This window comes from Pelophylax lessonae (assembly GCF_965119305.1).
Source record: "Pelophylax lessonae genome assembly, chromosome: 5".
Taxonomy (NCBI): domain Eukaryota; kingdom Metazoa; phylum Chordata; class Amphibia; order Anura; family Ranidae; genus Pelophylax; species Pelophylax lessonae.
The window spans coordinates 443576776-443592371 of NC_138772.1; the positions used below are offsets into that span (position 1 = coordinate 443576776).

Here is a 15596-nt window from a genome sequence, read left to right on the forward strand (position 1 = left end):
GATTTTTTTTCTCAATGGTACCCCAAATGTGTTGTGATTCTTCTGTGATTGTCGCATATCAAATCGCGACAAAACTGCGAGCTGCGTGTAGCCCAAAAGAAGTTGAAGAAGCTTGTATGATTTTGTCACGATTTGTCCTGTGACAATTGCGGCAAAATCGCACCGTGTTTAGGGTGCCATTGAGAAATAATGGTATCGTAAACGTGTCACGTCAGAAATCCCAGGTGTGAACGGAGCCTAAACACAGAAACCAAACTAAATTGGTTTTAATTACAAAGCAGAATTAGGTCACTGTAAGTTGCTGTATATCATTCTTTTTAACTATGGCATTAATATTCTTTGTAAAAAAGGTATAGCCGCAGACCCTAAATTGTACGTAAAGACATTTTTTTTTTTAGTTTTGGATAGAGTGGGGGAGGGTTAGACATTTTGTAAAGTTTTTTTTTGCTGTCTGTGTCCCCCACTAAGTAGATTTTCCCCTCTCTTTGTCGTGGAGACCATTGTCACCAGGGCAAAAAATAAGGAGAAATCTGCCAATGGGAACAAAAGTTCCCATAGTAACTGTCTAAGATGGGATTTCATCTCATTTTGTGGAGATTTCATCCTATTTCCTGTGGTGTATCCAGGGCAAGAAGTGAAAAGAAATCTCCCCAGCAGTGATCTAGACAACAAAAAAACAAGCTGATGGGGGGTTTACCAAACACTATAAAAACACTTTAGATATAACACAGGGGTTTCCTTCCCTACTGTATGACACATACAGTAAGCCAGGGTAATAGAAGAGGCTGATAGACACTTTGACTTGTGTCTCCATGCAGCTTTTACGCAGAATAGTTTTGGAAAGCACATGTAAGGGCTGGACCCTCCGCTGGGTTGTTTTTGATGTCTGTTTTGCCACTGATGATATTTTAACTTACTACCCTCTCTGTATGGATACCAGAACAGAAAGGAAACACAGTTAAAAAATCCCTATTTATAGTAGCATCAGGAAGGGGTAAAACCATTGTACGTTTGTAAAGCATTGAATCTCAAGCACTAAATAGGTAATAAATTGCAGCTTACCAGTCCTTAGTTGAGGCATCTGCATTGGTTTCTTTTTTAAAGTATTTTTTTCTCTTATTTTCACCTGGTAATCTTGCAAATAACAAACTTCCTCTCCCCGTTTGTGTCAAAACTAATTACTACATTGTATCTTTGAGAGCAACCATGATTGTAACACAGTGACCCATGGAAGATTGGTGTGCCGGTCAGGCTTGTATAATGATTAGGGGAACAATGTAGATGGTGCATAAGTCCGGTGCTGCGGGAGTGCCGGCGAGGGAATGGAGCTCGTCCACTTGAGAGAGAAAGGAAGGAATCCCTGATGCCGCACATCCATGCATGTAGTGTAATGGTGGAAGAGACAACTTCAGCGTGGGCTCCCACAAGGCCATGCCACAATGCGTTTTGCTCTGCCCCCCCAGAGCTTAGTCATGGGAATCTCTATTAGTTGCCACAAAGGCTGTACATGTCTGACTTTGCTTATCTCTGTTACATGGTAGATTGTTGGGGCTAGTAGAATGGTTGTTCTTTCCTTTCAGCTCACGTAGTTGACAAGGACACTGTATTTACCGCAAGATCAATGGGTTTTTCTTGTACTTGCTGAAAATGTTCTTAGTCTGTAAAAAGAAAACAAATGCAGACACATCTAAGAATTAGTAAGCTGCAAAATAATACAGTTTTTGCTTTTAGGTTAAGAGTGAACCTATATTCGTTGTTTTTTCTATAAAAAAAATTGTTGATTACACAGGCATACTGTATGTTCGTCTTACTGCATTTAGTAATATTTGTCCCATAAAAAACAGAGCTATTGCTCATGTAAAATAAAATTGTATTTTATTCTAACATCTTTAGATAGCTGCACACTGAATTTTTCAGTAATTGTTATTATGTATGAAATATTGCAGGGAGACTGCCGGACAAGAGAAGAAGCCATCATTCTTGGTGTGGCACTATGTGACAATGGATTCATGCATCATGGTATGACTATGGATTTATTCTCTTATATTTCAGTAAAAAGAAGAGAAAAATTCTGACTTTAAATGAGGCACATGAATACATGTGCCTCCATCTCTATATATTTGTAAAGAGGGAAGGGAGGTTTGGGACTTTAAATGAGGTGCATCACTGACAGTGAATAGTTGATATCCTGAACCTAAAGTAAAATGTATATATCAAAAGCAAAAATATGTTTCAATATCAATAAAAATAAAACTTATGTTTTATTCAATGACATCGATAACAGATTATAGAAACTGATTGTAAATCATGGCTACAGCAATACATGTGATAAACCATACACTCAGTTGTACAGATTGAAGCATACCACACTCTCATGGGAATGATGGGTATAAGAACTGATTGCGAGAAAGGTCACATTAGATCTTACAATTAATGTAAAGCAAAACAAATAACAAGGCAAACATCTAAAATGTATAGTTGCAGCAAAAAAGTTTGCATCCTATAATGCTCGACACGTTTCATGGAGATAATTCCACTTCCTCAGGAGAAGGTGCAATCAACGTATCTATGAGAAGCATATAAAGAACAATAAAATTGGGTAGGTGACAAAAAGTTGATTATACATTAAGGGCACCAAAATAACAAAGCAGTGCCTATAACAGTTCAGTTTAAGGTTTAAACATATGGTGCTAGGGGCTATCTAGGAATGTATTCACCAGAAACTGAGGGAGTGACCCATCAACATAGGACATAAAAGCAAGGATTGCAGGAGAGATAACCTTCTCCATAGTGGGATGGTTGGTGACTCAGTTAGCGCACCGCAGAAGATTCTGCAAACAATAATGATTGTAATCTATGTAGTAGTATTGAATGTGTGAATATATATATATATATATATATATATATATGTATAATTTTACTAAAATAGCATGTATTAACTAGCTGCTAATAGAATCCCAAGAGAAGAAAAGAGAGGGTCCGTGAATTAAATGCACTTGTGTACCACACTGCAGTGTGACAATGTAGTAAAAAACCCATTAAAACATGTGAGATGAAGAATGACTAATAAATACATGATACATTAAACAGTTGCCAAGCGTGAATAAGAAGGAGAAAAGAAAAAAAAATGTGAAGAAGTGTAAAAACAATATGTTTTCTATAGAGGAAAAAGTCCTAATGAAATGAAGCAAAAAAAAAAAAAAAAATAGATAAAAAAAATGTCAATCAGTAGTGTTACCTTATGTTATCTGTTGTGTCCATAGTGGTAGGGGTATTACCAAATATCTCCAAGAAAAGTGCAAGGAAATGCAGTCCACAAAGAGGGTGGTATAGATACCCCCTCACAGTTGAGCGGGTGCCTTCCAATGTCATGCTTACGTTTTTAATGAGGGAATGCGCCAGCACCTGAATGGCAATGCCGTCCAAGTGTTGGCACCAAGGAAAGCTCCCTTGCGGTGTAGAAGATGCCGATGGCTAGCCAAGCGTTGGCATATTGGCGTTGCTGTAGTGATGTCACTAATCCAGTGTGGGAGGCATGATGCTGATGCGCTGAGGCATAGACTCGCCCCACCTCCCACATCAAAGGGATGAGGGGGAAGGGGAGGAGTCTGGAGCGCATGTCAATGTCAGGAACTAGACCAAACCCAAAGCCCTGCATTATCTCACCAACTAGGGCAAATAAAGACTCATAACCATGACACTGGATCATGTGTGGATGTGAAAAAAAGATATATGCTTGGCTCTGTCAAAAGATTTCATATGGTGTCTATAAGTTACAGATCCCCAAAATTGGAACCATCCACCTAAATAAATGGCTTGGGCTATAATAATTTGTATATATAGCTGTAGTGGCACACCTCCATCCCTATATCAATGTAAAAGGAGAGAAAAAGTGGGACTTTAAATGAGGCACATGAATACATGTGCCTCCATCCCTGTATATAGCTCAATTGTATAATGCAGAATGTATAGCAGCTGGATTATGAGGTAATACCCTACATGGATTAAAGCAAGTGCGGTGGGGTACAAATTTACTAATAGACACAGTAGGCCTGCGTTTATCGGTGGCAAAGAAGAACCTTTTCTATGTCGATACTGGTTGTCATCTTATATAACTTTAATTCACAATATTATAAACCTTGTTTGAAACATTAATAGAGTAGTGTTAGGGTATCAGAAGTTGAGTGTTTACAGGCTCTGGAGATGGAAAGCCGGCCCTGAATGTGCTACTTTAGATGTTAATATATTTTCCTGTATATCAGGAAATTTAGTGTACAAGGTAATAATTAAAGCAAGGTGTATAATTATTTATAAATTGTAATTATAGCAGATTATATAGTCGTAATACTCCTCTAACATGGAATGCTTTGTGGGGGAAAAGATCGCCATCATAAATGGGGTAGCATAAAACTTTTACCAGACAGATATTTTATTATACATTTTTTAAATGTATATAGCTTCTCCTCCAGAGATAACAATATTACAAAATATACTATTATCCTGACAATCAAGAAATAGCATGCCAGTATACAATACACAAAACCTAAATAATATACTTAGACCATCAGTAGTTTAAATATACTGTATAGTGCTCAAGCGGAAAACCACCTCACCCAGCTGGGCATCCCTGAGTTCTCTATACCTCCTGAATTATCATAACCTCTAAAGTTTTCATATAGCACTTAGCCAAAAACTTGGTGGTAAATACATCTAAATGTGCATGTTTCATTTAGTCAAATTCTCTACTTTCTGAGTAGTAGTTTGCATGATTCTGATATAATAGTATTCATAGGGTACCTTTATATCTGAATGTATGAGCTACGGTTCCAACTTTACCTTAAGCCCTGGCTCACACCAGTGCGGCTTTGAAATCCCACTACTTCATCGCGATTTCAAAGCCACTGATCAGTGCGATGTTTGAAAATATGCCACTCCAGGTTAACATCTTGAGAGAAAACAAGGGTTGAATGAGAACCTCCAACCTCCGTTTAGTGGCTGTGCCATTTCGTAGGTACCATTTATGAAAACTAGTAAAAGAATAGTTTGTGGTATCAGAAACTCCTAGAAGAATGGGTTTAAAGCAGGGAAGAATCAGATGTGAGGATGAAGTCCTACTATATTGAGCCCAGTCTTTATTGAAGCTGTTGTGACACCTCTGGTTTTAACGCCTCTTTGATAGTGGAATGCAAGGTTTTTTTGTGCCTCATGCTGAGACCCCAATCAATGCTCGAAATGGGCACACAATGTTATTTGATCCTAAAAAGACCAAGGAGTCCAACAAAATAGGTTTTATATATCAAATTCAACTAAAATAAGGCATTATAATTGCAATGCATTTCTAAAATAAACGATTAACTGCCAACCCAATCGAATAATAATGGCACAAGATTTCTTGTAGACCACCAAAAACAAAAAAAGGAAAAATAGTAGTTGACACTGTGACAAACATGATAGCCCTTGATCCCTCTTAGATTGTAAGCTATAATGAGCTATAATGATTCCTACTCTATTTAAGTGTATTGTAGTTGTACTGTCTACCCTCAAGTTGTAAAGTGCTGCGTAAACTGTTGGCGCTATATAAATCCTGTATAATAATAATATGGAGGGCCCAAATGTATTCTCTACTGCATCATTGCTGAAATGTCAAAATAAAAGGAGACCATGTTTGACCAGGTTTAGGATAGCTGTCCAAGTGGATTTAAAAGAAAAATATAAGGGGGGGGGGGGTTGCATTGCAGCTATCCTTCCATAAATGCAAGTTGTCTGCTATTCTCTGGTTTAAATATTTTGTTACCTGCAACATTGAATCAGGTCCTGAATTCAGGATATCTGATCTCCATACTTATTCTGCTTCAATGTGACTCAGAAAGTAATAAAGCCTTTGTTATCAGCATGACAGCTGTGCTACCAGCATTTTCAAAAGAAGTCAGCAATAGAAACCTTGCTATTTTCTTAAGACCTAAAAGGGTATAGAAGATCTATGACTATGTGGAGGTTCTACCTGGTACTTGTGTTGAGGTGTGTGTGTGTGTGCATGTCCATGTGTTTTTTTCAGTGGTTCTTGCTTGTATAATTAGTTTAAAATATGCTTAACATTTCTATTTAAATGTTATTCTACACAATTACTTTTCCCCTTTGTTACACAATGGCTACGGCTGTGTACATTGCCTATGTTATTTTTCTTTTTAATTTCCCTGACCTGCACCTGTTCAGTATTGGAGAAGAGTGAGTTCAAAGACGAGCCTCTGTTGTTTCGATTCTTCTCTGATGAAGAAATGGAGGGTTCCAATATGAAGCACAGACTTATGAAACATGACCTAAAGATTGTGGAGAATGTTATTGCTAAATCTCTCTTGGTAAGTACTCACATTGCAATCTGAGCTATCTGGTTTTAGTTGGGGCAAGTTAGGAGTACATAGACAATAAGTACATGCTTCTAACACATGTTGAGGTACAAATAAACAACTGGATCAATAATACATTAAAGTGGTATTAAACACATAAATCATAAATACCTTAACCTTTCAGCAGTCGATTTAATCACTTACTGGGTATACTGCTTCTTTACCTTTTAATCCGTGTTCCAGCTGAAGCCGCTTCCACGGCCACTGCCCCATGTTTCCTGTTTCATGGTGGCGCCATTCTCTTGTAGAGTCCTATACAGTCACTCTTGAATGCAGGGACTTGAGCCTTTGTCTCCCTACATTGTGTCCATTAACCACTTAAGCCCCGGAAGATTTTACCCCCTTCCTGACCAGGGCCTATTTTGCGATTCGGCACTGTGTGACTTTAACGGACAATTGCGCGGTCGTGCGACGCTGTACCTAAACTAATTTGACGTCCTTTTTTTCCAACAAACAGAGCTTTCTTTTGGTGGTATTTGATCACCTGTGCGATTTTTTGATCATGCGCTATAAACAAAAAAAGAGCTTCAATTTTGCAAAAATAACAATATTTTTCAAATTTTTTTATATGAAATTCCCCCTAAAAAAATGTAAAAATCAAAATTTTTTAACATTTTCGGCCAATTTGTTTTATGCTACATATGTTTGGTAAAAAAAATCACAAAAAGCGTATTTTGATTGGTTTGCGCAAAAGTTATCACGTTTACTAACAAAGGGAAAGATTTTTGTCATTTTTGTTGTTTTTATTAACGCGTAATGGCGGCAATCTGCGATTTTTTTTGCGGTACTGCGACATTGCGGCGGACAGATCAGACCCTTGACTGACATTTTTGACACTTTTGGGGTTACCAGTGACATTTCTACAGTAATCAGTGCTATACATATGCACTGTTACTGTAAAATTACACTGGCAGTGAAGGGGTTAACTTTTTTTTAGAGGGAGGGGTGGTGTGTGTCCCTAGGGGCGTGATTCTAACTGTGATTGGCTGTGGCTTGAGGTGTAGGAACAGTGATCAACGGTCCTACATAGTAGAACCGTATGATCACTGTTTCTACACAGGGGAGAATGACAGGCGGCTTGTCTACATCAGCCGCCTGCCTTTCTCCCTCTGCATCGACGATCGCTGAGTGACCGGCGGACATCGGGTCCGACAGTCACACGCCCGAGGGGGTCAGTGACCGCGCGGGAGCGTGCCTCCGGGGGCGCGCGCTCGCTCCCTAGATCCTCACAGGCTAGCCACGTAGTACTACGTCTCTCTGCCTGTGAGGGGCTGACCGCCGCAGTAAATAGTCGTGCGGCGGTCGGCAAGTGGTTAATAGAAACACACAGCCTCATAGCCTAGGACAGGGGTCTCCAAACTATGACCCTGCAGTTGTTCTGGAACTACAATTCCCATTATGTCAAGTCATGTCTGTGAGTGTCAAAGTTTTACAATGCCTCATGGGACCTGTAGTTCCCCAAAAGCTGGAGGGCCGTAGTTTGGAGATCCCTTGCTTAGGATGTCAAGGGATTTCTCTGCTCACTCTTTCCCCCTTGTGCTACAAACGTCTTTGACAACATCAGGGCACATAGGAAGCATTTCCCAGTCAGGCTTTACAATCACAAGACATAGATAGCATTTTGGGGGCTGAGCAACACTGTGAGTTGCATGTTAATGGTAAATGGCTGGAAGATTCAAATGATGTTTGTTGGACAACCAGAGCACAAACAGTCAAAGATAGTGTTATGCATTTATTAGGGTACTATGATTAAGTACATTTCTTATATGACTGTTTAATGTTCATTCTAGGGTAGCTGTATGTAATGCTGACTAGATGTGTGCAGCTTTATCTGTTGGTAACTTGATGTGGCTGCTTCTATTACAACAAAAACAATATTTGTGGTTTTGCAGATAAAGCCCAGTGATGGAAGCTATGGCTTTGGCTTGGAGGATAAAAATAAAGTGCCTATAGTAAAATACATTGAACGAGGATCTAATGCTGAGGTAACATGGTGCTTTAAAATATTTTAGATTTCTATAGAGTGCTTAATTCTTTACTTGGTAAATATGTTTATAGTTTTGGTTATTCTTATGCAGATTGTACTATCAAAGTGAAATGTTTGTGGTCAGCTACAGTGGAATCAGAGATATATTTACAGCCCACGTTGTCCTAGCACTCATGAATGACGACACTCTTTTTAAACAGGCTCCATCTTTTTCCAGTTACAATAGGAAAAATGTAAAGCAGAAGCTGCAGTCTCCTTTGTATGTTGATTTACTGTTGAGCTGTCAAGAGAATAGAGAGCGAGAGCATAGGAATGCTTGCCATTTGAGCAACAGAGAGACTTATGACTCTTATCAGCAGACCAAACGTTTCATGTACAATTTTTTTAAAGTAATTAACCAATTAGTCACCTGCGACAAAGAGTTCTGAGAAAAATAGATTTTTTAATACAGACTAACCTGTAAAATCCATTTCTTGAAGTACATTACGGGACACAGAGCCATAAATCATAACATATGGGTTTTATAGCCACCTTTAGGTGAAGGACACTGGCAACCAATCAGAATTGATGCCCCCTATATAACCCCTCCCACACAATAAGTACCTCCATTTTGTAGTAAGCAATAAAGACCCCATAAAAGGGGAGGGACCTCTGTGTCCCATGATGTACTTCAAGAAATGGATTTTACAGGTAACTCTGTATTAAAAAATACATTTTTCTTTTCGTAAATCACGGGACACAGAGCCATAAATCCTAACATATGGGATGTCCCAAAGCAATGCATCTGAGGGGAGGGGGACACCAAAAAATACCGCCATCTAACCCTAAAGAAAGGATTATACCGCTGCCTGCATAACGCTGCGGCCGAATGCAGATTTCTCCTGGGTCCCAACATGCACTCGATAGAATCGAGTGAACGTACGCACAGATGACCAGGTCGTGGCCTTGCAGATCTAAGGTATAGAGGCTTGATGGCGATGTGCCCAAGAGGCACCTACTCCTCTGGTAGAATGTGCCTTTACAGAAAAAGGTGGAATTTTCCCTACTAAACCATACGCCTGGGTAATAACCTGGCGAATACAAAAATAAATCATAGATTTAGATGCTGCCAACCCCTTTCTGGGGCCTTCTGGCAGCACAGACAAGCTCTCGGTCTTACAAATCCCAGCTGTTTCCTGTAAGTAAACTTAAGTGCACGCATTACATCAAGAAAATTCAATAACTTTTTCTCCTCTGAGTGAGGAGCTAGAAAAAAGGAAGGTAGTATAATGTCCTGATTCAAATGAAAGGCGGACACCACCTTGGGCAGAAAACCTGGGTGTGGACCAGTTTTCTGGTCAAAACAACCAGGGGAACTTGCCCCAGAGGTTCAAAAGGCTGTTTTGCAAAACTGAGAAAACCAAATTCAAGTTCCAAGGACATAATGGTGGCTTCACAGGTGGAAGCAAAAGTAAAATTCCCCAGACGAAGGTCTGAACCAACAAAAGGGAAGCGATCGGTTCCTGGAAGAATACTGATAAGGCTGAAATCTGCCCTTTGATAGTGCTCAAGGCTAAATTAATATCTACTCCTGCTTGAAGGAAAGCTAGAATTCTTCTGATGATACAATTGCGGTGATGCCATTTCCTGGCCTCACACTAAGCAATGTAGGATTTCCAGACTCTGTAATAAATATTACTAGAGACTGGTTTTCTAGCATTTATCAGTGTATGAGCTGCAGGGCCAGATACACCCCGCTCCTTCAAGATTAAGGCTTCAATAGCCAAGCTGTCAAATTTTGAGACTGTAGAGCAGGGTGGAATATCAGACCTTGAGAGAGTAGGCCCGGGTGCAGAGGAAGGGCCCAAGGCCTCGTCACTATCAATCTCTGGATTTGTGCAAACCAAACCCTCCTTGGCCATGCTGGAGCTACCAGAATTACTGGTTTCCCCTCTAGCTGGATTCTGCCCAACAGATGCGGTATCAGCTGCATTGGAGGAAAGGCATACATCAGGGAATACTCCTCTCAAGGAGTCACCAAAGCATCCACTCTGACTGCGAGTGGTCCTACACAAATCTCTTCAACTTGTTGTTGAACCTGGATGCCAACAGATCTATGTCTGGTTCCCCCCAAGCGTAATCAGATTGATTGAAAAATCTCGGGGTGTAAGGACTCTCCCGGAAACATCTGTTGACAATTTAAAAAGTCTGCCTGCCAGTTCTCTATTCCCAGAATAAAAACTGCTGTCAGGCATGGCACAAACTATAGGCACGTGAAAATATGCATCCTTGATTTCTATGGATGCTAAAAATTCCACTCCCTCTAGGGAGGTTACAACTGAACGAATTGATTCCATCTGGAAAATACAAACGTTCAGAAACTGGTTTAAAGCTTTGAGATCAGGAATAGGTCTCACATCCCCGTTTGGTTTGGGGACTATGAACAAGTTTGAGTAAAAACCCTTGAACTTTTCGTCCTCTGGAACCTCTTTTATCACTTTTTGAGCCTTCAGCTGGTCCAATGCCAGAAAGAGAGACCTTCTTTTTAGGGGATCTGTTGGTAAACTTGACCTTATAACCTGGGGATATGGGAACACCCGAAAATTCCAGTTTGTACCCCTGTGAAATAGTGGAGATAACCCAGTTTCTGGTATCTCCCTGGGTTATCTCTGGTTGATCCAGTCTTGGATTGATTCCGCCCAAACCTTTGAGAACTGCCGCAGCCTTCCCCCTACCCACATGAGTGGGGGCACCGCTTCACAGAGAGGGTTTAATAGAGGACTTGGCTGATTTCTGGGTCCAGGGCTTTTTCTGACCCTTCCCTGAAGGCTTGGTTCCAGATCCAGATGGTTGAGGCCATCACCACTGTCTGGAAGTAGAAGCACTGTTATTATGAGTGCTGGGGATTTTGAAAGAAGGACGCTTGCTTTTCCTTTTTACAGGTAGCAATGTACTCTTCCCCCGAGGTCTTTTGGGTATACTTATCCAGATCATCACCAAAAAGGCGTTCTCCCTGAAAAGGGAAGCCAACCAGTGATTTTTTACATGGTATTTCCGCAGACCAATTTTTTTAACCAAAGGATTCTGCGCGTATGCACTGATATCAGAGCAAATCGTAACATTTGCCTTATGGAGTCCGTAAGAGCATCCACTGCAAAACATAAAGTGCGAGGTAGATCTGACAGATCTTCCACAGACTCTCCTTGAGAAGGAACTGTCTTGGCCACTCGCTTCATACTGTCTTTCAAAGACTGACAAACTCCTATGGCTTCTACTGCTGGTTGTATCACAGAACCTGCAACCGCAAAGGGGGCTTTTAATAAAGATTCCAACTTCTTATCTGCTAGATCTTTAAAAACCTGGGCATTATCCACAGGACAGGTTAAACTCTTGTTAACCACAGAAATGGAGGCATCCACAGAGGGTATATTCCATTTGCTATTAAACTTTTCCTCCATTGGATACAATAATAAAAACCTTTTGGGAGGAACAAAAATCCTTTCAGGATGATCCCAATCTTTATACATTTCTTGCTGCAAAAGCGGAAGTATGGGAAATGTCCGAGGACTATGAGTAGTACTAGGAGTAGCTACTATGCCTGACAACCGTAATGGCTCAGATTGGCAAGATGTCTCTGGCTCTTCAGGAGGAGTAGACACAGTGGAAACATGGCTAGGACCTTCAAGGCCTGACGGTGGCATCACAGTGCCTTTTCCAACTGTGCTCCCCCTCCTCTGGCCTTTTTCGGGCAGACATTGCTTCAAAGCAAGACAAACTTGAGGTACTATCTCAAAGTGTACTCAAGGCTAATGCCAAGCTTATACAGCCTAATGCACACAGCACTGATTATCCCCAGATACAAGACCTGTTTGTGCCAGTAACATACACCCACAGTGACTCACGCAACCCAGCTGCTGCTGCTCTGTGTCCCTTTCAGCCTAGGACAGAAGCTAGTGTGTTGGAGACAGTTCCTTACAGAACGTGCCCATTTATGCATGTGTGTCATGGTACATGGAGTCCACATGCACGCCAATTTGCGCTAGAACACGCTATCCATACGGCGTACACCAAAGGCAAAGATTCCCACACGCGCGCGAATAGGCGCAGACGAACATGTGGATGCTTATACGCCAGGGCGAACACAACAAATATATGGGGTGAGAGCAGCTTAGGCTGAATCTTGTTTGTCACGGCTGATACTATTGAGGTGATCAGCTCAGGATAAAACACAATGTGAAAAAATAGGCAAAGAAATAATGATTTAAATCAAGCTTTGCAACAATCCCATAACAGCGTCAACAAGAAAGTAACTTGTAAGCATAACATCCATAATCTCATGGAGGAATACATATGACACATGGTCTCTGTTATCTTTTTAAAGGAACAGTGCATAAAATATTTACAATTTGCAATTATGCCAGCAATTTTTTTCTTTAAGGTTTGCTGAAGTAAATTTTTTAAAATGGACTCACCAGTCCTGCCGCAGGATTCTGTTTTGAAACAGGAATACAATCTTCACCCATCATGGCGAGCTTTGTCTTGGCGACCTTCAATGACTGGGTCCTCTATATAATAGGGACCACGGCCTTGGACCTGTAGAGCACCCTGCAAGGACTGCCTTTGGGGTTTGGTATTCCAAGGGTCCGGATTCCAGGGTCCAGCGCCTAAAAAGGACAGCATTACAGGCAAAACCTTGTATCTGCTTCCCGAGGCTTAGGTACCATCTTTTTAGTCCATTGATTGTTTAGGATGGATCTGATAGCTTAACCCCTTAGATTCAATGATCATTGATCGGGATAAATAGCATAATTTTCTGTCTTATTTTGAAGAAAAAATAAGAAAAATGTGGAAAGACCCTCCACAGTGACCATCACCTTTAGACACTGGCAAAAAAACTGAGGTACTTCCTGTGTGGGAGGGGTTACATAGGGGGGCATCAATTCTGATTGGTTGCCGATGTCCTTCACCTAAAGGTAGCTATATAACCCATATGTTATGATTTATGGCTGTGTGTCCCATGATGTACGAAAAGAAAATACTGTATTTTGCAGTGCTCTTCTACTGCCTTACTCCCAATGAGTTACAGGGCTTGATCACACCAGTGAGCCATACTAAACACAAGGCTATTGTTGTGTACGCTAGGAGACAAAGTGCCAGTGCACTGATACCGGTGCATCGAATGTTATTTTTTTTTTTCACAGAAGTTTGACCATTGTCATTTCAATAAAGTTCTATCTACCTCGGTGGCATTGCAATATGATTGCAATATGAGTTGCATTGGTAGCCATTCAGCTTGTTCAATTAAGCTTTGAAAAAAAAAAACTGGAAGCTGATTGGTTTCTATGCAGAGCTGCACCAGATTTCGCACTCGTCAGTTTAAGTAAACCAACCCCAAAGCAGCTTGCCTTGTCTATGTGTTGGGGCAGCACTGGAAATTGCTGCCAGTGAAGCCCTGGCACATTTGGTTTGAACAGGCACCTAAAGGTCCTATTCCCACTAGCAGACTGACCAGGTCCACCTGTCAGACCCGATCGGACCCTCCAGTCTCCTCTGTGGAGCAACGGGAGTTAACAGACATGTGCCCATTGATATCCGTTGACATCTGATCCTATCCGCTAAAAACAGACAAATGGGGATTTCATTGCCCATCCGTCTGGTTGATCAGATGGCAGTTGTATGTAAACAGACAGGTGGTCTGTTTACATCTGACCTCCCATAAAGGAGAGCGGGCTGTGTCTCTACATAAGCGGAGCGGACATGGACCAGTCATCTGCCTGCTCAGCAGGGATCAGTGGACAGATTCCATTGGAGCCCACCCTATGTGGAAGGGGCCTAAACTTGCCGCAGCTGTTTGAGGAACCATTCTTAGTAAACAAAAACTGTGTACTATTTAGAGATTTCCATCTCAGAATAATTTACATCCTCTGAACATATAAACTAATCAGAAATGAATTTTGCCTATTTCATAAATGATTCATATTTTCCCGTTCAGTAGAAACCAGCTATATTTCATCTTAGCCAGCTTATCAGTTAAAATGTTTTGCTCTGTTCGATAAGAGAAAAATCTTGAAGTGTAACAGCAATTATCTTGCTTAATGTAGCAGGGAATTCACAGCTGCAGTATTTTGTTGTTGTAACACATTGAACCCTTTTTATTGTGAAGTAAAATAATTATTTCTGTCCTCTTTGCTTCCAGTTGTCAGGAATGGCAATCGGGAAAAAAATCTACACTGTGAACGGTGACCTTGTTTTCCTGAGGCCGTTCCATGAAGTGGATTGTTTTTTGAGGACTTGCTTGAACAGCAGAAAACCTCTGAGGATTCTCATGAGCACAAAACCCAGAGAGTAAGTCCCCCCCCCCCCCACCCATCTTTTCTATATTAAGACACATACCAGACACACCTTGGATTTCCTTTTAAAGATTGTTTTAATGTATCTGCGCAAAATGTTAAATTAACCCAAGTAGTAATATAATTAAAAGTGGTTATAAGGGTAGAAAGCTTTGTAAAGAAATAAATATTATATTGAAGTGTTGTGCTAGAGTCTACAGCAGTGTCCTTATATACAGGGTGATTTACAGGGTGGCTTATGAGTCTTTCACATAAAAGGGTCAATTTCAGCTCTATAATTTAGTGGGCCACTGACAGCTGTGAAGACATAAGGAGAGACAGAGCGCATGGGCTCCTGGTGCAATATGGTTTTATTAAATAAAACCAGATAAAATTAAATCAATGCACCCACAAAAGTAAATTGTGAGCAAGCGTCAATGGTCATCGATATGGCTCCTTAGGCGGCAGGTCCCCGGGTATAGTGTCATCTGTAACATCTAGGAACTGGATCGCATTGTGCAACCGGCGACAAGCTGCACAAGAGCACTCGGCCTCTCTCAGAGCTGATCAGCCACGGAGGGCCTGCTCCACCTCCTATGTCAAGTGACTCGAGGGAGAACCAGCTGACCAGGACGCACAAGGTTGCCAGAACAATGCGTTTCAGAGGGTGTGGCCTCCTTCTTCAGGTTTTTCTGTGCTTTTTTTGTCAGAAAACAATCTGTATGTCTATTCTGCCATAAAAATAAATTCTTCCCCTTTTTTCTAGCTTTTTTTTGGTGGGTGGAAGGAGCAGTCAGGGAAGGCAAACTTACGGGTATGTCTGCCATAATGTGCAAGCATGCTGTGCATACATGCACATTAGGGGAAGAGTTTACCCCCCTTGCATCTGGCAGTTTA

At 41.0% G+C, this 15596-nt stretch overlaps 1 protein-coding gene across 1 annotated transcript in view; it reads left to right on the top strand.

Annotated features, from left to right (window-relative positions):
• PREX2 (phosphatidylinositol-3,4,5-trisphosphate dependent Rac exchange factor 2) overlaps positions 1-15596 on the top strand; it is a 438451-nt gene that overhangs the window by 215796 nt on the left and 207059 nt on the right. The window contains exons 15-18 of the mRNA XM_082259215.1: positions 1947-2019; positions 6214-6356; positions 8297-8389; positions 14567-14715. Of these exons, the coding sequence (XP_082115341.1) occupies positions 1947-2019; positions 6214-6356; positions 8297-8389; positions 14567-14715 (458 nt within the window). The remainder of the gene's footprint in view (positions 1-1946; positions 2020-6213; positions 6357-8296; positions 8390-14566; positions 14716-15596) is intronic.